This window comes from Centropristis striata, chromosome 1 (assembly GCF_030273125.1).
Source record: "Centropristis striata isolate RG_2023a ecotype Rhode Island chromosome 1, C.striata_1.0, whole genome shotgun sequence".
In the NCBI taxonomy this organism is placed as follows: Eukaryota; Metazoa; Chordata; class Actinopteri; order Perciformes; family Serranidae; genus Centropristis; species Centropristis striata.
In genome coordinates this window covers 36,924,972-36,947,600 of record NC_081517.1, presented here as the reverse complement: position 1 = coordinate 36,947,600, position 22,629 = coordinate 36,924,972, and the positions used below count along the sequence as shown (strand labels likewise).

The 22,629-nt window shown below is 37.7% G+C and overlaps 1 protein-coding gene across 2 annotated transcripts in view; it reads left to right on the top strand.

The window, feature by feature from the left end:
• Window positions 1-2,743: 2,743 nt before the first annotated feature.
• The window catches only part of rnf24 (ring finger protein 24), a 29,024-nt gene continuing 9,138 nt past the window's right edge, over window positions 2,744-22,629 (top strand). Inside the window, exons 1-4 of one of the 2 annotated variants that reach the window (XM_059341046.1) lie at window positions 2,744-3,209; window positions 14,884-15,033; window positions 18,445-18,487; window positions 19,282-19,323. In XM_059341046.1, coding sequence (XP_059197029.1) covers window positions 14,891-15,033; window positions 18,445-18,487; window positions 19,282-19,323 — 228 coding nt within the window. In that variant the 5' untranslated portion in view covers window positions 2,744-3,209; window positions 14,884-14,890. Of the gene's footprint in view, window positions 3,210-3,359; window positions 3,579-14,883; window positions 15,034-18,444; window positions 18,488-19,281; window positions 19,324-22,629 lie in introns of those variants that run through there. The other variant, XM_059341054.1, reaches the window with a different exon arrangement.

The following is a 22,629-nucleotide window of genomic DNA, read 5'->3' as shown; positions in this document are numbered from 1 at the left end:
TTGCAGTATAATTTAGAACAATTTGAGATTGACGTGTTCGGTCCAGATCAGTGCTGCTCTCTGTGGTAGGAAGCTGAGAAAGAAGCTCTCAGCTTCCTGCATTTTAGTGGAAATCTTGTTACCTATAAGATGATAAATGATAGTCTGTACATGGAAGTGTCTACACAGGCAACTATTTTTAAAGCTAACATAGGTTTTTACATTCAGGTGCTCAATATAATTGGGACTCTGTGCACAAATCTAACAATTCTGGTATTTTTCATACTTGATACAATAAAATGTGCAACATGCTGCCTGATATGGCACTCTTTTAACTGAGAGATAATGAACATTTTGAAAATTAAGTAGCTATATAGTTCATTGAAGAACATTTTTTTAAAAATACAAATGAAATAGGCTGCATCAAACTGTCATTTCCAACAGAGATGAAATAAACAAATTAAGTAGTTTTGCTTTAAACCCTGTTGTAGTAGAGTGTTTCCTTTTGCATGATGGCCAAATAATAATAATAATAATAATAATAATAATAATAATAATAATAATAATAATAATAATAATAATAATAGGTATTACTGTCCCCAGACCTTGCAGATATTTGGACAAAATCTTTGTATCTTTTAAAAAAAAACTTGTTTCTATATGTCCTCAATAGAGAAATCACAATTTTGATATCACTACCAAAAAAATCTGTGAAACTCTATGCAAACTCAAAGTCACATTTGACATGTTTCATAGGAAATCAACGGTACTTTAATTGTACCGTAATTGACAAAATCCCATGACAGCATATCCCTATAAATAGCACTAAATACTGTATATCCATGGTAATAGCTCTAGAAATAGCTCTTACATTCAAAAGAATTTAATGATGCAGCTTTAGATGTTACCACTATGCGTGACCTTTATCCTCAGCCTTAACCACACCTTACTGAAACATGCAAGAGTCACCATCACCGTCATTGTGATTGAAAAGACAACAGCAGACAGTTCACTACAGCAGGCAGACATGAATCAACACTGCTTGCTGCTATTGCAACAACTACTCTTAAAAGTAAAGGTTCAATTTGGAACCAGTGATGGTTGCTTCTGGACAGGAAATGAACCTGTTGGTGATTATTGTCTATTAGGTACTTTTACATTGTTATTCCATATTGTTTATTTGGTACTTTTATATTATTATATATTGTTTATTTGGTATATGGTTATTTTATACAATATATTAGGTACTTTTATTTTGTTATTCTACATTGTCTCTTAGGGTAATTTTACATTTTTATTTGGTCTATTTGGTACTTTTATATTGTTATTCTCTACTGTCTATTTGGTTCTTTTAGATTGCTATTCTACATTGCCTCTTAGGTACTTTTACATTTTTATTTGGTCTAGTTGGTACTTTTTTCCTCTCTTAAGTACTTTCTCTTAGGTACTTTTACATTTTTATTTTTTTTATTTAGTACTTTCATATTGTTGTTCTGTATGGTCTATTGGTTACTTTTATATTATTACATATATATCTCTGAATAAGCTGCAAAATTATTATTATTATTATTATTATTATTATTTTGACACAATATAAATATTGCTCTCCTGGATTTCCTGTATTTTGTTCAGATAACAGATAAGATAAGATATGACTTTATTCATCCTGCAGTGGGGAAATTTAGTTGTCACAGCAGCTCAAGATACAGACACATAGATATAAGAACAGAATAGAAGAATATAAAAGAATGTAAGAATATAAAAAATAAGACATATACATACGTTCTATACACATTATATAAATACATTTCTGCTATTTGTCATTATTATTAATATATATTAATGTGTTGTTGGTTTTCCTGAGAGTATTTTACAGATATTGCACATTGGAGATACACTGCACTTATTGTAAGTCGCTTTGGACAAAAGCGTCTGCTAAATGACATGTAATGTAATGTAATGTAATGGAGAAATATATATTTTAGCATGTTAACCCTCTGGAGTCCATCTATTCATTGAAAATACACGTTTTATTTACAGTAATAACTTTATTTATATATGATATGCAGACAAGCTGAGAAAGCCAGTTAAAGTACCATTAATGTTTCTAGACCATTTTTAAAATGTGAATTTTCTTTCTACAATGAAAACTATTACTTTTTTAAAATTTACATGCAAATAGACTGTTTTGTAGTTTAATTATTCATTATTATTTCTGCTGTTTCTGTGTGTATAAATGGAAAAAGGAGCCATGCATGCAGGACAGACTGAAAGATGCTAAACAGAGACAGAAACGAATGCATAGGAAGTTAATAATAATAATAATAATAATAATAATAATACATTAAATTTTTATAGCGCTTTTAAAGGTACTCAAAGTCGCTTTACATGACAGGAAATTAGACACACACAAACACAAAATACAGAAGAAAACAACAAAACACAGATGAGAGATTATGAGTTCAGGTATTGTAAGCTATTTTGAAAGTTGACAAATTTCAACCAAAATCTCCTGGACTTCTCTTAATAGGTTAAATAACAGATTCCCTGCCCTGTTTGTGCCATGGCACCACCAGTAAAGAACCAATATTGGTTCTAATTTGAACCGTTATTTCCAAGAATCACTTGCAATCAACTACGTGACTATGTGTGGCATCCCCTCCTCCCTCCCTCTCTCCCTCTCTCTCTCTCTCCCTCTCTCCCTCCCTCTCTCCAGTGCTAGCATCACTCCCCTCGTACACGCTGTCCTCAAAACCTCCCGCGGCATTACCCGCATCGGTCTGTGAGCGCTGAGCTGACTGGGAGGAGGTGGGATCTGGCTACTGGTGGTAGTGGGCTTAGCAAACGTTTACGTGCGAGTCGTGCTGATTGCCAACGACGGATTTTTATTTAAAAAAAAAAAGGGGGGATCCCTCCCATCCACTGCCAACAACATCCACTCATCCACTACCTTCTTTATTTATCGTCGGGTGTGTTATTTTTTTTTCTGCCTCCGCTTCCCACTCAGATCCAGCGAGGTTCCCGTTACCCACAGCCACAGCCATCCTCCCGGGCTGTGTGATGAGTTAGGAGCTCGGTAACACTGAGACACAGCGGCGTGTGTTGATAGGACACTCTTCGCGTCCAGTTTGGGTCAACTTGTCGCCGTTTTAAGCCATTTAACACCCCGAGTGAGTGAAGAAAGACACAAGAGAAGAACCTAGCTGCTACCGGGGCTGAGGGACGCGCTGGTGAGTCCTCTCTCTCTTTAACCCCTTGTCGTTAGCTGCTAACTGCTTACTGATATATTGAATATGTTGAACTCGGCAACTACCATTGATGCTGTCATATCTCCAGTTGAAACCCAGTCAAACGTTTAACTGGTATCGCATGTGAGACATTATATAATGTGAGGCACGTGCGAGTGTATTTGAAGCGACACAACGCGTTTTAATCATTATTTTTTAGTTAATTGGGACCACTGGCTGCTCTCTGTGATAACGTTAAAGAACGCTAGCTATGTCATCTGTAGCTAGTTAAGGTTAGCCAGCTAGCTAGCGAGCCTACGCCCAGCTGCCTGTCTCCTGTCCTGCAATAAACAGTCACCACGTCAGGAATTGGTAAGCTGCAACGCAAAGATGCATTAATGTAGATAATGTCAGATGAAAAAAATAGCCTATCATGTCAGCTCAGTGATGACCTATCACCGCGACAAACGCCCATTTTTCGCTCATTATAATCATGTCAATGCTTTACAGTGACGTGCACAGATAGATCAGCCACAATGGTTTAAACCTGCATTCACTTTAAGCCAAACAGTGTTGACCCTTGTGAAAACGCATGGTAGTGAAACAGTGGGGCTTTCTCTGTGTTTCCGTCAACACTGACAGCATTGTGTGGGCTGTAACACGCATGAGCCATAACACGCTTCTTCTTAGTGGGTGCAGTTGGCAGCGGTGCAAGTATGAGACTGATACACTAGAATAATGGTTTACACTATATGTATGTGCCGTCATGTTTTTTGTAGAGAAAATGAAATATGGAGTAGAACATACGTGCTTATGGTCTTCAATCTGATTAAATGTCGAATGAGATGCAAGTTGTTCCTGACAGTGGCTGAAATCATGTTATTTACAGTGACTGCTTACCTTGGAAGCTGATTTCAAGTTAGTAATGTTAATAGCATCTATTGACCTAACACAATATTGAACAAATACGTTGAGGCTGCTATTCAAGGGTCAAAAGATTGAGGGTGTTGAACATAGGTATATTGACCAGCTAGTGTTTTGCGCTTTAGTATGTGGCGGATAGTGCACTGCACCAAAAGTTCACATTTGTTAAACTTTCTATAACCTGACCTCTAGGAGTGATAGCATCGATTGCTCTGTACACATGACTGTACATCTTGTCCAGAATGAGGGCAAAATTGATTGACAGTGTAAGTGAACTCCCTGAAAATGCTCCTTCAAACACCAGTATATTGTCACTGAACCATGCAGCCATGATGGTACTAGAAAATGTGTTAATTCATTTTTTGTATAGTGACCCCTTACTGTGGCAGCAGCCGTCAAATGGCGGTTGTGTCAAAAATCTTACGAGCATCTCTGGATAGAATATGAGAGATCACTGTAATGAACAATCCACTTTTTAGCCATCCTCCCCATTGTGTTGAATTTGGGTTATTTGACTGGCTACTAACAGCCCTTTACCAATGCAGTGGAGGGACAATAAACTGCACAAATAATCCAATTTGATGGAACTTTCTGTGCACACTGAAATTTAGGCAAAGCAAGCATGCAAACTTTATTGTTTCAAAAGACTTGCCTTAAAAGCACACCGACACTGGCTGAATGCCATTCTTAAGATGTAACAACAAAGTCTCAATGGCTTCATTTAAGACCGTATCATTAGAGATCAGAGATGCTTGGCAATGTGAGTATTTGCACTTGCCTAATCTAGGTGGTTAAACATTGCACTGCAAGCTCAGTGCACTAATGCCCTGTAGTAGTGTCTGCTCTTGGATACATAAACTCCTTTTCAGGGACCCTCAAGTTATATCATGTAGATAAAGGCAGGAAATATATAGTATATATTGTGGTGATCTGAGTGCTGCAGATCATACTGCAGTTCTCAGATCATATTTGGTGAGTAATTTTAAGTAAGTATATCGGCTGAGGAGGAGAAATAATTATGAACACATGTTTACATAATAATCCAGAACACTTCATCAGCTACATTTTATGTTTCCTTTAAGCTGCCAAACAAGCATCAGGGATCAGTCGATTTGCCTATTATTACAAGGACATTCTATGTAGCAATATTAGTAAATCCTTTAGTATTTGCATAACTATAATATTACTGCCCAAGATGCTAAGCCAGATAACATTTTAACTTTTAACGACACATTATAAGGTCAACTCAAATGACATAATTATTTAAATAGCTCACCTATGAATAGCTCCTGCAACCCAATAGTGAAGAGACTTACTGTACGAGAATGAGCGGACCCCAGTTCATTTAGTTATACAGAGTTAGTTTTTGTCCAAGGGATCGTTGTTGCAACACTCGGTTTGGTAACTCCAAGGTGCTGGGCTTCCTCTGACTACACTGTTGTAAATGGATGTGGTCAGCTACGTGTGTGATGTTGACACACAATATTTCCAAATATAAAAAAATACATTCCTGTCATTTAGAGATGAATTCCTTTTACTAAGAAGACAATGACAATGGACACTTTGTGAATACCCCAATACAAAGCTTATTGATCATGGGCAGTATAGGAAATGTCATTTCACACTGTGTATGTGTTAATACCGGTTACATCATTATCCAGTTAAGAGGAAATCAGCATTACTGACTGTTTAAGAAGTTTAGGGGAACTTACTTACTTACTTACTTACATGCAAATGTTTAATAGTCAAATCTAACACTGCATAACTGATTTTCATCCAACTGGGATCTCCTTAAACATGTAGAGCCAATCCAAGACTATCCACATTTACATTGCTGCATCATTTAATATGTGGTTAACCATAAGTCCTCCTTCAGTCTCCTGCAGTAGCTGCATTAATCACATATAGAGAAGATAAAATATGCAGAATTTGTAAGAGCGAGGAAGAACCTAAGGGGAATTTATTCTATCTAACATATTTTGCCTTTAGCTCCTGTTATTGCTGGATAAATGTAGCTTGTTGAATTTGTCGTCAAACCACAATAAACTAGAGTAGTTAACTAGTAAGCCAAACTTTGTCTTTCAGTGGTTACCCATTAAGGAACATATATGCACTGAACTTAAGAAATAAATTCTGTGGTCTAGGTTTATCTCCCTGATGGAATGCTTACACAAGAACCACTAGTAAAGTATTTTGGCAAGGGCCCATTTCATTTTGTAAGTAACCTAAACTGCAACATGTTTTTACAATAAAAGTGGTTTTAATAGTTTAATTTATCTTCACATTTAATTGAATTTAAATATTAAAGATAACAAAACAATTCCCCCCCTTTTATTGGTGAAGTAATTTATTGCTTAGCAGGTGTTTGAATGCAGGTGGCATACTTAATCTAATCAAAGATGCCACCTTTCTTATCTTGATGCAAAGCATTTCTGGGTGATCTTTTTATATCTTTATTTACTGTTACTCTTTAGTTAGTCATTATCTCTTGGCCTCAGGAAATGGATAACGCATCACTGAAATGAAAAAATAGGTTATACAGTTCAAAGTCTGTCCTTATTAGAAAAAATAGATAAATAAATATTTTAGATTTAGTCATAGTTTGTGAACGTGACACCTTTGCATGCTTCCTTTTGTCTCAGTCAGACTATTTGTTTATTCCCTGTAGGTCAGTAGTGGATAACCCCAAGAACTGATATGACTTGAGGTTGTTTTCAGGTTTCAGCATGGCTTACTCACTCTCACATGACTACAGGTTTTATTTATAGTGCTTGTGACCCTGCACTTTGCAGACCAAGGGTCCTGTTTCTCTAAGTAGGTAGCTGTGAAAAGCCATAGCATAGGATTATACTTCGTACAATTTGTATATCATCCTATTCAGTGACACTGTTTTGCAAAGATTATTTTGAGATGAAATAACTTGCCACTCTTAATTTAAAGCGATGTCTGTGTGCCTACTAGAAAACCTTAGGCAAAAGTTAACAAACATGCCACAAAAATAGATTAAAATGAGGTAAAAGTAAAACTTTAATAGTCAGTAGGTAACAGTTAATACGTTGACATGGAGCAGTGAAAGTAGAAAAAAAACTCCAGAAAAATGTGGCACTGGATATGGGACGACAGGAGTGCTGTGAGACAGCTGTGTGTGTCAGTTCCTCTTGTTTGTGTCAGCTTGTGTTACTATCAGAGTCCACTAAGGAAAGATGGGCCTTAAGGGGAGGGAGAGAGAGCAACATAGCAAATATAGTAAAGGTCATAACACACTTTAGATGATTTCAGTTCATGTTTGAACCTTTTTGATTTCCTTGATAAATCATAAGAAGTTGGTTCAGAGGTTTGTCTTATTTATAGATAGCTAATTTACAATCCCAGACACCATTATAGGAAATAATTGTGTGTCACAAAAATACAGGTGCTTGTTCATACAGAGCTTTTTCTGCTATCATCCCCACAAAACACAATGGCAGTTGGTCAGTTAGAAAGGAACTATAAAAGTTGGGTAAGCACATAATCAGACTAAATCATGTGCTATTTACTGTTAACTTCCACAGTTAAATGCATGCTTGTGAAAAGATGTATACAAGTGTTTGAAGGTACATGTAATAGCATTAGATTTAAATCCAGTAACGGGAATTCTATCAGCAGCTGGCATAAGGTTGACCTTGTCAACTCCACTCAGTCCTGTGCCTCCCACATCTCCATAACTGGAGTTATAGTTACAGCGACCTACTTACTGTAGAACTTGGTCCAACTTTGGAAAAACAAGCCTTTTGTAATGCATATTTTAGGGCTCTAGGTGGAAACACTGTTGGCTACTTTCATAAGTAATGCGGTGTGTGATCGTCAATATCGTCATCTTCATTCCTTTCAGGACGCAACACTGTCGTACAGTTTAGCCAGCGAAAGAAGTCATTTAAGCTTTCTACAGCCCTAACTGACAGCTGTATCCTTGGCCTGCACTTTATATGCATTTTAACTGATTTGTTTTTCCTCCTCTCTGGCAGAAAGGATGATTTTTACTAACCACTGTTGTCATAAAACATTTCAGCTAGAAGCAATTATATTTTGATGGAAGGTCAGATAATGTGAACGGCCAGTGCCCCATAACGTCCCCCACTCAAACTGCTGAAAATGTGGTGAGCAAGTTCAGTATCATATGAATGTGGGCATTTCACTTACAACAGCCAGCACATATTGAAGAGCCCCTTTGCTCTGCCTCTGAGGCCCCGGTGTTTGTTGCTGCCCTTTGGCATATTAAGTTTCAGATGTGCAAATCTCATGGCCGGCTGTGGCTGCTAGTGGAAATTTCCACTTCTCATTCGGATAGCATCTTGTGAATGTAATGTTGTGGGCTGATCACAAAAACTGCTGAACAGAGCCAAGGTTTGGAGGGTGGGGATTTGATATTTGATAACATAACAAAACAAAGAAATGTATGAGGGCATTCTGGATGACCACAAAAGATAAGGGTTCATTTAATTAGCCTCTTTTGGTTAAACACTTGGATAAATTTTCCATAATAAAAAAAAAACTGAAACTGTTACTCAGCAGCTTCCTGAAATATTTTTTTTATCGCATGACTAATATGTGAAATATCATGGGTCCAAAGGTCATCATTTGCACATGTGATGTGTCTACAAATGGTTCAGCCACTATTGATTATGAGTAGGGTATATAGGAGGGCTGGGGCGGTTGGTGGGTGCAGGACTTGTGTCTTCATTATGTTTGATTAGGCTCTACTGTCATCACATTGTATTATGAATCAGTTACGTAATGGCTGAGCAAGGACAAAGGAAGGTTTCCTCTGTCACATGTTAAAGAATGATCTTGGGTTGTCTGAAAACATCAAAGGTCAGAGGTTTTGTTTTGTAAAGACAAACCTAAAGCTGTCTATATATGGTGCTTTTAAGGCCATTAAATGATCTACCAATACTTATACAAACTATCCCTAACTACTCATCATTATTCTGGATTATATTTTGACTTAAATATTTTTGATATTTAAACAGACTATATCAGACTGAACTGTGATGTATGTCTGTATTTACTATAATTAGAAATGCAATGATTAGTCCAACAACAAAAAGATGAGAAAAAGAAAAAGAAGCATAAAAGTCACTTTGACTTAGGTCAGAATGAAACCACTTTGTGACCTTAATAGGTGATGACTCATTGAGGAAACGATCCTGTTTTTGCTTGGAATCTGGGTTAATAAATACTCAGAAGAATTTGTCTAATAGTGAAACCATTTACCAGTCAACAGAGGGGAAAACTATAATACAGAGGTGTTGCCTTTACTTGACTTTGTGAGGGAGTGTTGTTATTCTCCCTTGAAGCTAAGAGCTCCTAGAGGAACAGCAGATTAAATCTATGCAGGTTTCACTGGAAATGGAAATATTATGTCAGTTGAAATTCCTCAGAAATCTAGCTTGTATGTGAGACTGTTCAACAATCTCTCGTAGGGGAATGGCATATAAAGTAATACGCTTTCAAAGAGGAGTAGAGTGTATATACATATTTGAGGGATGAGGGATTTTCATGTGTATTGTGTGCCCTGTCGCACTTCCCCCCTGGAGGCTTCTTGGTTATGCCAATAAAGTGCCTAATTATGCAATAATGATTGTTTGGCTACCTTTCTTATCCACATGTTTACATAGTCATATACTTTAGACCATGTAGGGTTTGAAATAACAATTCAGTGGCATCATAGAATTCTCAGATAGAGAAACTCAGGATCTCAAAATGCTTTTATCTTATCTCTGACATAAAGATTAATGGGCCTGTAGTGGTGATTAGTGGGCACACCACCCTTGGCATGTAAACACTTTTTTTATGGCCGGATACGAATACAGTTAGGAGAAAAAAACACATTTTTATTTTCTACTATTGTCATAATTTGAGTAAACAGGCACTTTAAGGCTAAACTTATAACTTCTTAGCTTTGTCACGGGTTGCTCTTTCCTTCTCTGCTCTTTCTTAGTCTTTTATATCATGTCATACGGCAGGAAACAGTCCACAATGAATACTTGGAGTGATTTGCCCACTCACACTCATATCCTATGAATGTGATGTGCTGTGCGTGGTCTTGTTGCTGGTTATGTAACAGGGTGAGGCCATGTGAGAATGTCCAAGTGAGAGAGGCAGAAATAGTGGGAGGAGATGAGCAGATGCAAATCACATCTGCCCTTTCCAACCAGAAGATGCTGTTTGTTACCAAGTCATCACATTTTACTCTGAGTGCTGTTTAGTGTCTTGTTGAATCATCCTCTATGTGAGATGTGTTCACAATAACATTGCATTTGGAACTGGTATTCATGTCTACTTCAGTTGTTGTGCAGTAGAGATAGCCCTGTCAGCGCTGCCCCACTGTACATTCACTTTTTTTTGCACAACTAGATTTATACCCAGTGAAGCGTGCACATTTGGCTGTGGTCCTGAGTGGGCCCTTCAGTTTCAGAGGGGGAGAGGGGCACTAGATATTTTTAGATGCACAGAAAACTATTAAGTAACAGGAAGCACTGGAAGTGCTAAGCTAGACTGTGTGTTAGCTTTAAATGTCATGGCAGGTGTTTGAATTTGACTGGATATTTTCATATTAATGGCAAGTACAAATGGGCGTCAAATTAAATTGAAATATTTTTTTTTTCACTGAGCTGCAGGGCACCTACTGGCTGCCAGATGAGCTTTATTGAGCATTGGCATAGTGTGTTGAACTCAACTCTAAGGACTAACACCATTCATCCGAAAAATATTCTCTCATTTGGATGATGGTGGTGATAAGCACTGTCCAACTCCTTGGTCCATTCATAGTCATTTATCTATTCAGTCATGCCTTACTGTCTGTATAACAGCATTTCCACAGTTTCTCCACTTACTCGTTTAGGTTTTTTAAAATTGTCCTAAATGCTTCTATGGTGATTTCGAATTGTTTCGCAGCAGTAAAAACAGCATGAATGAGTTATACTGTATTGATGAATGGCTATGTTTGGCGATGTGAAACCCAAAAGTGCTATTGTGGGATGTGGGTTGTTTACTCCAAAGGGGTTGGATTTCGAGATAGCTTGATCTATCCAAGATCTCCTAGCTCAGTGAATCTTGGCACTATGGGTGGCACATAGTGAACGGGACAGTCTTAAGAGCACACCACTTACTTGAAGAAGGACCTTCATTCAGTCTAAGTGGTTGTCTGCCTTACGACTTCTCGCGTTCTCACTATTTTCTGACATTTGATGGACAATCAATTAAGAGAAAGTTATTGGTAGATTAACTGATCAGGAAAATAGTCACAATTCTGTCGGCTATATTTTATTTGTTTTAAGAAAGTCTGCATAAAAGTTGCTTTGACTTAGGTCAGAATGAAACCACTTTGTGACCTTAATAGGTGATGACTCATTGAGGAAATGATCCTGAAGTGTTTTTGCTTGGAATCTGGGTTAATAATTGCTAACTAAATAAGCGAAATACTAATTATTGGTTTACCCTCTTATGTTCTAAGTTTGCCAAACTGTTATACCAATTATTATTCAATTATTCAAAATCATAGAAATGACCAAATGAAGTAATTTCCACCTACTCCTTAGAGGCCTCTGTTCTTACTTAATCATCTACTATTTTTGGATTGCTGGTGTGTTGGTTGGAGGTGTCTGTGTGTGTGACAAGCATGCTGCATGTTCAGATAAGCAGAGGGAGGTTGTTGTGGCAGTTTAGAGAGAGAGTCAGAGAGTGGAGCGAGGCTTGAGTTTTGCATGGTGCGGGGCTAAGAAAGCTATGATCCAAATAAGTCAACCGGAGGCAACTCACTGACAAGGCTCTCAAGGACAAGTTATGTCACTTTTCAAGGGCCTCTGTTACAGATCTATACAGACTTTTCTGCTCTTCAGCATGAAGGCGCCGCTTGGGTATGTGTGTGCTGTGTGTTGGTCTACAAGAAAAACACAAGATATGATGTGGATGTTTAGTTGTCTTGCAAGATTGACTCCAGTCCTTTTGTTTACACTTGCTGGAGAAAAGGCAGCTTTAAAATAAATATAGTAGTGGAGGGGCTTGTAGTGAGCATGGAAGGAATGTCGCTCTGTAGCATGTGTGTTCATACAAGCAGGACAGACAGAGAAGCAGGGTTTGAGTTTGGCATGGAGCCTTGACATTGCACAAAGAAGGACCATCAAAATGATGTCATTGCATGATTTATCTACAGCTGGTTAATTTGTTTTAGAACAGAACATAGATAAATATATGGTTAAGTCAATAGCTAAACTTTTGAAATTTCATATTAAAAGTGTCATGCTTATAGTGGTCTTTTTAATTTGATAACAGTCGGGCTCCACTGCAATTTTAGTGCAATGTTGAGAATCTCTAGGCCCCACAGCACCCTGAAGGCATACATCCGTTATCTAAGCCTTTGTCCAATCAAAAGATTAGCATGGGACAACTAGCTAAGACAAAGCTCAGGTTTTTTTGTTTTTTTACCCTAGAACCATTTTTAGGACATATATCCTCATCCATTCCTATTTTCATTAAGAGGTTTTTATAGTCATGCATAAATGTACCTGCTTGGTTGGCAGGTGATAGTAATATACTAGGACATTGAAGAGTTAGAAAGAGAACTTTGATTTCATAACCCTGTCGACCACAGTCTCTGATATCATGGGCCAGGTGTCTTACCAAGAACACTGTCCTTGTGTAAAACTAGATGGACGTTGACATATCTTGAATGGCAAATGACGCTGTGCCACGAGGTGTTGATCATGACCGCTGTGAATGGGTAGAATAATGTTATATAGTTTATCCTGAGAGTAATGCTGCGAGAGTGTTTCCCATACTGTGACAGCTCAGTTGTATCAGGAAGCAAGTCTCACTGTGATACACGTGGTCTAATCATAAGCAAAACTTACAAAAATTTCCACTGTCCAGAGGAGTGAAGAGGAATGAGGCTCTTGGCGTTTAGTGAAGAGGAGGAGCACAAGACAGGGTTCCCAAAGGAGCCAAAGTTATTCCTGTCCTCTCCTCCTCTTCTCCTGGTAGGCGTAGACATGTCTAGTCATGTCCCTTTGGTATTGAGTAAGAGCACTTGACCAATAGGCCCTTGCTTGTGTGCCTTGGCTTTTTTGAATCAGTTTTTCAGGAGGAATTTTTTTAGGTATGCTCATACAATGTTGTCAAATAAACAGTAATCAGAAGTCTTGATACACATTTTTTTTGCCTGTTTTTTTACAATAACATGCAGTATTGGACCCTTTTTTCTGGATGGTGGATGATAATTAAGAGAGCTGTAAAATATTTTAGGAAAAGTTTAGCTGTCTCTTCCCCATATAGAAGATGATAAGTTAATGTAGACTATTACGTCACAATATGGTAGGTACTATGCCCTCTAGCTCAGCTGTGGACTTTCAGTGTAGATTTTGAGGTTCTGGCATCTGGCCAAATTAAGCAAACCCTAGAGGAGGAAAATCATAAATCAGCTGCGCAGGAATGGCCATTGGCTCATTACTTAGTGGAGAAGGGGGAGATAAGGGGGGAAGTGCATATTTATCCATAACCTACTGTGGCTTTTCATCAATCAGATATAATTCACCATAGCATTAGCTACATTAGTTGTATGGGAAAGTGACTTATCTAATGGTTAGCAAGTTAATCGTAGCTAACATTAAAGAATAAAGCTTTAATACTTCAAACTTTTTTGTTAGGTTTTCTCTAGTTATGCTCTGAGTGAATTGAAGTGATGCAGTCCAAATGTCTCTGGGTTTTAAACGAGTACAAAGCCTCCCTGTTTTTATTTTTTATTGCTTTCACATGTAACTACACAACCCATAACCTTTGGCTAATACATTAACTTGTCGGCGAACATTACAACTCTCATGATCCCACCTAACTTCACAACGTCATCAGACACTCGTTTCTGAGTTGGACCCTTTTCTTACATAGACTTTTTCTACAAGTATATGAATATAGAAGTTAATTGCCCATCCCTATTCTGAGCCATTTGAATCAGAACAGGTGCACTTACTGTCGCAGCAGAAGGGTACTCTCCTCAAATATACCATATATTAAACAGAGTTTATGGAATAATTCCATTGGTTACAAGTGTTGAGGCAAGTAGAGGATAATCATGGCTGTATTTATCTTTAGCTTAAGGGTATCCCTTGCCTCATGTTGTGACAGGTTGCATGTTAAAAATATATGATGATGCTTCAATATGGATGCCATTTTTTGGCAATGATTATGTCTTCAGATCTTGATACTGTCTCCGTCTTGTCCATATCATTTTCACATATGCTGTCATCTAAAAAAAGTCTCTTGTTGCGTAATTAGGGGGCACACACACACACACGGCTTGGAGTGAACTCACTTTGCATGGCATCGCTCTTCCTCAAATGCCACTCTAGGAATTGGCCTTTTTGCCTGTGCCTTCTGTTTCTAATGCCAATTGATATTTATAGTCCACATAAATGTGGAAAAAGGCAGTTTAGTCTGTCAACCTATAAAAGCAGCAGAAGTAAGCAAACGGCAGTCTGCCTCCGAAACATGTTTTGGCACCTTGAGTTGAAGATGTAAACATCTGTGTATAGGCTGATTATACAAACTTAACCATTTACAGTAAACAGAAACCAACAGTAAACCACACCACTAATTATGTTTGGGTAATACTGAAAGTGAAAGTAATTTGAAAGTGGAACAAAATTACCCTGAATCCAAGTTTGCTGGGTCAGTTTGAAAATACTTACAGACTGTATGTCTTTTGTCTTTCTCCATCCAGAATATCCATGAGCTCCGATTTCGCTCACTACAGTTTCAGGATGCCAAATATAGGGTTCCAGAATCTTCCCCTTAATATCTACATTGTGGTGTTTGGGACAGCCATCTTTGTCTTCATCCTCAGTCTCCTCTTCTGCTGCTACTTAATAAGGTAAGATCCATGCATCCTTTAAGCTTTGGATTTGGCCTAACTTAAAATTGTCATTGTGTTTTCATGTAGCCTTGCTGTGTGAATTTAGGGGGGTCTTTAGGGCTCTTTTTGGCTTGGCAACACCACCTCCTCACTGGGTGCAACAAGTCATGAATCTGGTGGTAATGTCTAATTTTATTTAACCTTGTGGGCTGCATTATCCTGCTCATGCATTGCCACTTTCCTAAAAGCTAGGATGGAAAACACAAATATGTGTTTATCTATTTAAAGGAGCATATTTTAGGCTTGCAGGGTTCATTTTGGAACCAGTCAACTGGTGAAACCAAAATGTCAGGAGTACACATTACTTGTCCTACAGATTCAATTACACATTCAAATTAACAAGCAAATTCCAAGTATTGCGCCTTCCCATTCCTGCAAACTTTTGTAAACAGATTTTGAATTTACATGTCAATTTACAATTCATAGAGAAGTTGAGAGACGGCTTCATGGAGCCTCACTCAGAGCACCACAATGGCTTCGAACATAATGTACCTCTTGATTAGCAAAACTGTCTGTTTCTATACTTATCTGAGACTTGCAAAGTATAATGAGACCGAATGATGATTCTCCCAGACTGTTTTTATGCAACTGTTCTCACAACATGCAACTTTGTACATTTCAGGTCACTTTACCTCACAAATTCTTCATTCAAAAGTGCCTGCATGTATCCCTTCACTGTAGCTGTATAGACATCTATGTAGAAACCAGGTATATAAACAAGTACTGATGTTTCTTAATGAAATAACTTATTCAACAACTGTATGGCACTTCTGACAATGGCTTTAAATTGTGGTTGAATGAAATTAAAACATTTTTTTCCCTTTTTAGGAGTTGTGTCTCTGTTGTGCTAATAGTTATTTCACAAAAAGGATAAATGTTTCAACAGCACAGTTTAGAGAAGGTAGCTATGACACTACAATTTGGTGATTTTATTATCTGAATTGAAAGGGAAAACAGAAATGTTGAGAGATTCAAAACAGCTGTCTACATTATCATGATCATGGCACTTGGCATCAAAGAAACCTGCTCTAACTGTTTTTTGCCACTTTACCTCCTCAGTGTCCTAAATTTACTTTTTGGCCATATATTAAATTTGCATTTGGATGGTTAAATCTCTTGTTTGTAACCATTAACATTCATCTTGTTAAACCTCCATTTCTAACGATTAGCGTGGAGTGTAATCCAGCAATTATTTCCAAAGGAAAAGTGGAGGTGGCTACTAGTCATTCTCTCGCCCCTCTTTTTAACCTCTCTGGTCTAATCAAATTGTCCTGGCTGCCATTGCTGCCAGGATTCTCTCCTGGCATCAACAAACTCAGCAGAAATAATGTCCAGCATTTTTTATCTAAGACGGTGAGAAGCAGCAGTTCCCAACAAAATTCCCCCTTCGCCGCCCTGCCATGTCCTATCTTGCAGGGCAAATGGTGAGTAGGTTCCTGATCTAACGGAAAAAAGACACATTGAGACTTTGATGCAGTACCATGATTCAATACTGAAAGTCAAGATCACCAGGTTTAGTCACTAAAGGCAAAAAGAGCGATTTTACACTCTGAAAGGCGTCTAAAGATGCAGTCTCCCAAAGGACAGGCCCAGAATGACTTCAATTATAAGATTCACCATCATTTTTAAAGAATTTACAATTCAAATTCTGCTTATGGCTACATTTTAATCAAATTTGTATTTAACAGATTGGCCACAGTTTAGTTAAAACCTCAAAGGCCACCAACAAGGGGTATCCTATGGTTTCTCTGCAGAAAGAGCCATTACTCCTGTTTACCTTGACAGGTGAATGCTGGCACCAAGAAAACTAATGTTAAAGTTGATGTGTAACAGGTCATTATTCCAACAAAGGCAAACACTCACACATAGTTTGACACAAGGCAGACTCTCACAGAAATACTCAACCAGCTATCAGTGAGTCTTCAGTCCGCACACACATGTGTGAAATATGTAGTGCATATGTGCTATACATTACAAGGACTGACAAGTATTTCTTGGGGATGGTGTTCCTGAAAGTAAGAGACAGCAGGCCTTGAATGCTGAATTAATGAGCATGGCCTGGACGTTTATGAATGTGCAGTGTAACTTAACCAAAACCATTGTGACAGTAAGTTTGTTACATTTATTTAGTGCTCACGAATGCTCAGTGAATGGGCATACCACAAGGCAGACCAAACCAATTGGACATTCTTGACTATAATGTTTGCTGTCACACATATTTTACATTTTGACATGCCCTTTCATTGTCTAGCTGGTTAATGTCCTTGCTCACTTTGACATTGCACTTAAGGCCCATTGAGGAACCCCCATCAGTCACCCTTGACCCCCTTGCCCGTCATCAGTTGTCCCCTACCCTTGGGAGTCTCTGCACCTTTTCCTGCTGACCTCTTTCAAAATGTCAGTTTCTCTCCTAGACTGTGCTGCTTGTTTTACAGATCCCTCTCACTCTGCTGCGAGAGGTTAAGGTTACTTGTAATGGAGGTAAATCTTACAAACCTATGAATTTCTCCTATCTCTCTTGCTCTTGTTTTCTTCCTTTTTTTCTCTTTATATTATATTGTCATTCTCAGTACCTAGATTCAGTTGTTATCCAGTGATCTTTCTCTTCTCTCTTTGTTTTTAATTATTTTTGCTCATTTACAAGAGCAATGTTTAGAAAGAGTTACACCAAGAGTTTTTTTAGAAACTTTAAACATTGTTTTTTATCTGTGGGTACTCTCCTTTTAACAAGGAGTTTTGCAACCGTGTCTCAACAACCTACAGTTGTTTTAAATGTCTGATCCAATGCATTCTGGGTGATATTGTGAGTTGATATTTTTACTCAATGTCAGTTTTTCTTTTTGTTATCTGCTAATATTTAAAAAGTGCTGCATTATTAAGCAGAGCAAATATTTAACAGTGTTCAGTAGGGTGCCTTTTTATTGTTCTGTTTTCCCTCCTTTCTGTAATTAATTAATCCAATTTTTTTATTTAGTCAAAATGATTGTTTTACCTGACATATGCCTTGGGCAAAATCATCTCCTCTTAAACATTAATGCAGAACATGGTGCACAAAAAAAATTGTTATTAAAAAAAATTACATCTGAAAAATTGCTCTGCCCTTTGGCTTTCTCTTTTTTAAGATACATATACCGTATCATTATTACTATATTCTCTGTGGATTGAAATGTCCTTTTATGCCCATTTGGTACCACAGTGATACATAGAATAGACTGGTGTCAGAAGGCAAGTATTTATAAGGCAACTGCATCTTTGTTCGTCTTTTTTCTCTCTTTTTCCAGGATGTATCAATACATTGTCTCTGTTTAACGCAGTAAGTTGATGACCACTTACTAACCAAAAAGATGTTTTGTCTTTACGTCTCCCCAGGTTACGGCACCAGGCACACAAAGAGCTATATGCATACAAACAAGTAAGCACTCCAGGGTCACACACACACACACACACACACACACACACACACACACACACACACGCTGCAAGTTAATTTTAAATCTGATGCAGAGCAGAAATGAAGTGTCAGAGTGTGTGAAAAAAAATTGTCAAGATCCCCTCTAGTACTTCAATGTCAACTCAGTTGTCACATACATTAATTTGCCTGCTCTTCTGCCAGCTGGAGGTATTTTAGAGGGTTATTAGCAACTCCAGCCAATATCAAAAATATTTACAGGTCTTTACTCTCGAAATTTCCGAACTGGACTTAAACTGAAGGGAAGCAAGTGGCTCAGCTGGAAAAATCAGGTTAACAGTTAGCTGACACTGAACATGTCAGCAGAGCATAGCCTGCAAAGCTAGTCAGAGGGAATGACCGAGGGTATAAATATGACTCTCCTCGATTGTGTAATACAAGCATGCAAAAGCACACAAACATGTCAGAGTTAAACACATGCACACACTGGCATAGTATATGGTGACCATTAATGCTGTCATTTGTCTCTTTTCTACCTGTCACCTAAAACATTAGTGTCCAGCTTCTCCTGAGTTATGTGAGAGACTAAGCTTTTATATAATAGACATGCACATTTGTGCACATGCATTTACTGAAAAACATCAACTGTATTATAGTACATCTTATATCTGTATCTCAAAATTCAGTCTGACTGGTTGTTTTTTTTCTCATCACACACTCATTCTTAGATGTTAAGTCTTCTGCTTTCCAGAGGAACTGCTCTCTAATCTTTTCTTATCTCTCATTATGCCTCTCAGGTCATTCAGAAGGAAAAAGTCAAAGAGCTAAATTTGCATGAGGTAAGCACTCATCTTCTTTGTTCAGTTATTATCAGTTGATGACACTTTAATGTCAAAAAATGGTTATCTTTATCAATGTGGCCTATCTAGTGTACAGAACATTCTGTAATGTGACATAAAAAGTACACATTGTTCTGTTATATCAGCAAATTGGACTAACTAGTCCTTCATTTTAACAATGCTTCAGGCACAATATAGTTAATTTACTTGTGTCATCCTTCAATCCTCTTGGAAGTGAAGTTAAGGTGGTTGAGCCACAATTCATTGTGCTCTCTGTTGTTTTAAAATAGGACTGGGCAGTAATTCAGTATGATAAATGACTATCTGTCTTTCAATGGAATCATATTGTGATGAAATCATGTATCAAGAGATCGTGATGCACAATTATATTGTCAAACTTGATAATAACAAGCAAACACTAACAGAAAACATGATATATCATTATAATATGAAAAGGCCTAAATTGGGACAGAAGGTTTTGGCCATTTTGTCCAGTCCTAAGTTAAGATAAAGGGCTAAGGCTCGGGACTCTGAAGGGGCAAATTAGGCTTTTATATTGTTAACATAAACTATATTATAAACAAAAACATCCTCAGCTTTGGGGAAAAAAAGGTTCCTGCATGGTACAAAGTCCTGTTACGTAATGTGGAGACATATGCCATGTCTGAACATATCAAGACACAAGGTAATGGTAGGTATATCTACAGAACTGTACCATACATCTCCTGGGTTTATATGTCTGTGCTTCTGTTTTTTAGAAGCCAGGTTTTGGCAACAGCGATGACATATGCGTTATTAGTTATTTAACATTTACTCATTTTGTTTTCACACAATGTCAGGTGAAAACCATCATCTTGTGGTTAAGTCATGAGTGTTCTCCCTACCATTATTATGTAACGCTGTATGTCAGCCCAGCTTGGTAGGAAAATTGCAAGCATGAATCAGTTTATGAAGCAGCATCACTGGCTTTGCAGCCAGGAACACTATCTCTTTAACACCGTGGTGCAAATGAAATGTTAACAATTGCATCTTCGTGTGTGCTTTGACACGTGGTTAAACACAGTTTCTTGTCATCAGTGTTGGAATTTCCCACTGTTCCATCAGGCCTCTGGCTTGTATTGTTTATGTTGTTAGAAACTGAGAGAAAGCATCAGGAGGTGTCATGTGAGTGAAGACTGTGACAGAATAACCAAGCTGTATTTGTTTAAGGACAATAATATCACTAGCCTGGGTGGGTGACCTAGTTTTAAATGCTCCCACGCCGAAGGATCACCCTGGAGACACACACAGACTGAGTTGCACAGATTCAATCTCAGCATTTTGATGGATTATTGAGAATAGAAGTGTTAATAAAGGATCGGTTTACTGGTCAAGTCATGTTCTAGTTTGTTTGATGTGTAACCTGATCAGTTATCCTTTTTGTAGTTTGACATCGACCCCACTGTCCATTGAACTTTCTCATGTGTTTGTGTGTAAAGAAAAGTGTAATGTAAAGGATTCATGTCATACAATATGTTATGAAAGTCTAATGGTTGCCACTGTTGATTTAAAAAGAAAAAATCATAATGCAGCATCAACTTATACATGCTTGGTACATGCAATGGGTGCTTAAACAACTTCAACCAGCCCTCTAATGACCAAGTGTAACAGTAGTACTGGACTGATTGTGATGTTCTGTGGGTGATATTATGGTGTGCCTTTTATTCAGTTTGTGCTCACAATCTGTGTGTAATTAGTGTCTGTTTAAGGCAGCTAATCATTATGTAATAGTCTGCTGGGACCAACACTCTATAATAGAGAGAGAAAGAAGGAGAGCTTAAGAACATGCAAGTGAAAAAGGGGAATTTGTTGTTTGTACAACACACATTAAATAATTGCATGCTGAAAATGTCAGTATCTAATGCTTACACGTCTAAATATATATGTAGAGAGGTATGTGAAGCTAGTGCAGCAGAAATCCTTGAACAAGAAAAGAAAGACATAGACAGATTAAAAATGACACCTAAAATATTGCTCCTAATGATAAAAATACACCTAGAGTCTGTAGTTAATGCCATTTAGTTTATACCCCCCCCCCCCCCCCCCATTCATTGCGCAATCCTCATTATAATGCATAAACACAAAGTACAGAATTCCACTTAACTGACAAGTAGTTAATTACGATAATGCATTTTATTCATAGAGCACTTTACAGCCTACTTAAAGAGGCTTTACATGTTTGAAGGTCTTTGCACTTTCCAGACAAAGTTCAACAATTTACCGTGGTGTTGTGTACACAGTGTATATTGTGAAAAAATGATGGTATATGCTGTGGGAGTTAAGTCTCCTACAGTGGCTTTGACCTATTATTCTCTGATTAGCCTCAGACCTTCTATCCTGCTGAATTTGCTTTGTAATTTTAGAATAACTATGACATTTTCACACCCATCTTAAATGTTATGTTAGGTAAGAGGATTGTATCCGGTTGTTTTCTTTTTCTATCCTTCTGGGTGAGAGGTAATGATTTAATATTTTATACCGCTATCTGAACCAAATCATATCAGGCATTATGAAGTTCAGTGTAACCATTGCTGTTTTTAATTTTGATAATGTGACTGGTTCAATGTTTACAGTGCTTTTGGTATCAGATTAGATTAAAGGACTGTCACCCATATCTCTATGCTGTATATTGACTTTAGTGCTAACTAATGTGATTCTGTGTGTGTTGCCACTAGGAATTGCACGCTTTTTTATGCTGATTGCAAATAAGTGGCCAGAATGTAAAGTTATTGCAGATTAATATGTATGCCGTTTCTGTTTTTTAATGAGCTTTACCCAACTGACAGGTCAGATTTTCATACATCTATCCCTGGCACAAATGTTTACAAAGTGTGTGGAAAGACAAAATGAGAAAAAATAAATGCAGATCTGCAGAGGAGGTGCCAAAATAAGAAAACAAGAGCAATGTGTCCTTCCCACTAGAGATCCAGAGAGATAAGGCCTGCTGATCCGAATGCTGCTTAAGTTAACTAGTGCCTATTCTGGCCACAAATAACTTTTAAATGATTATTCTGAGCCTTGGTTGGTTCTTGCTTTTTTTAACATGGTATTTGATTTTGTAACTTATTCAGCACTTGTTAAGTGTGGACCACATATTTTGTCTCTGATCAAATCCATGATCTGGTAATGTTTTTCCACAAAAATAAGTCCCATGTGTTTTGCATGGATTCTGAAGCTAAAGCTTACAGGGTTTATTCAGTTAATGGGGAGAAAGAGATTCTGTCAAAAGTTGGTGAAGGATGCCAGATCCCAGCTGTGAGCGTGACA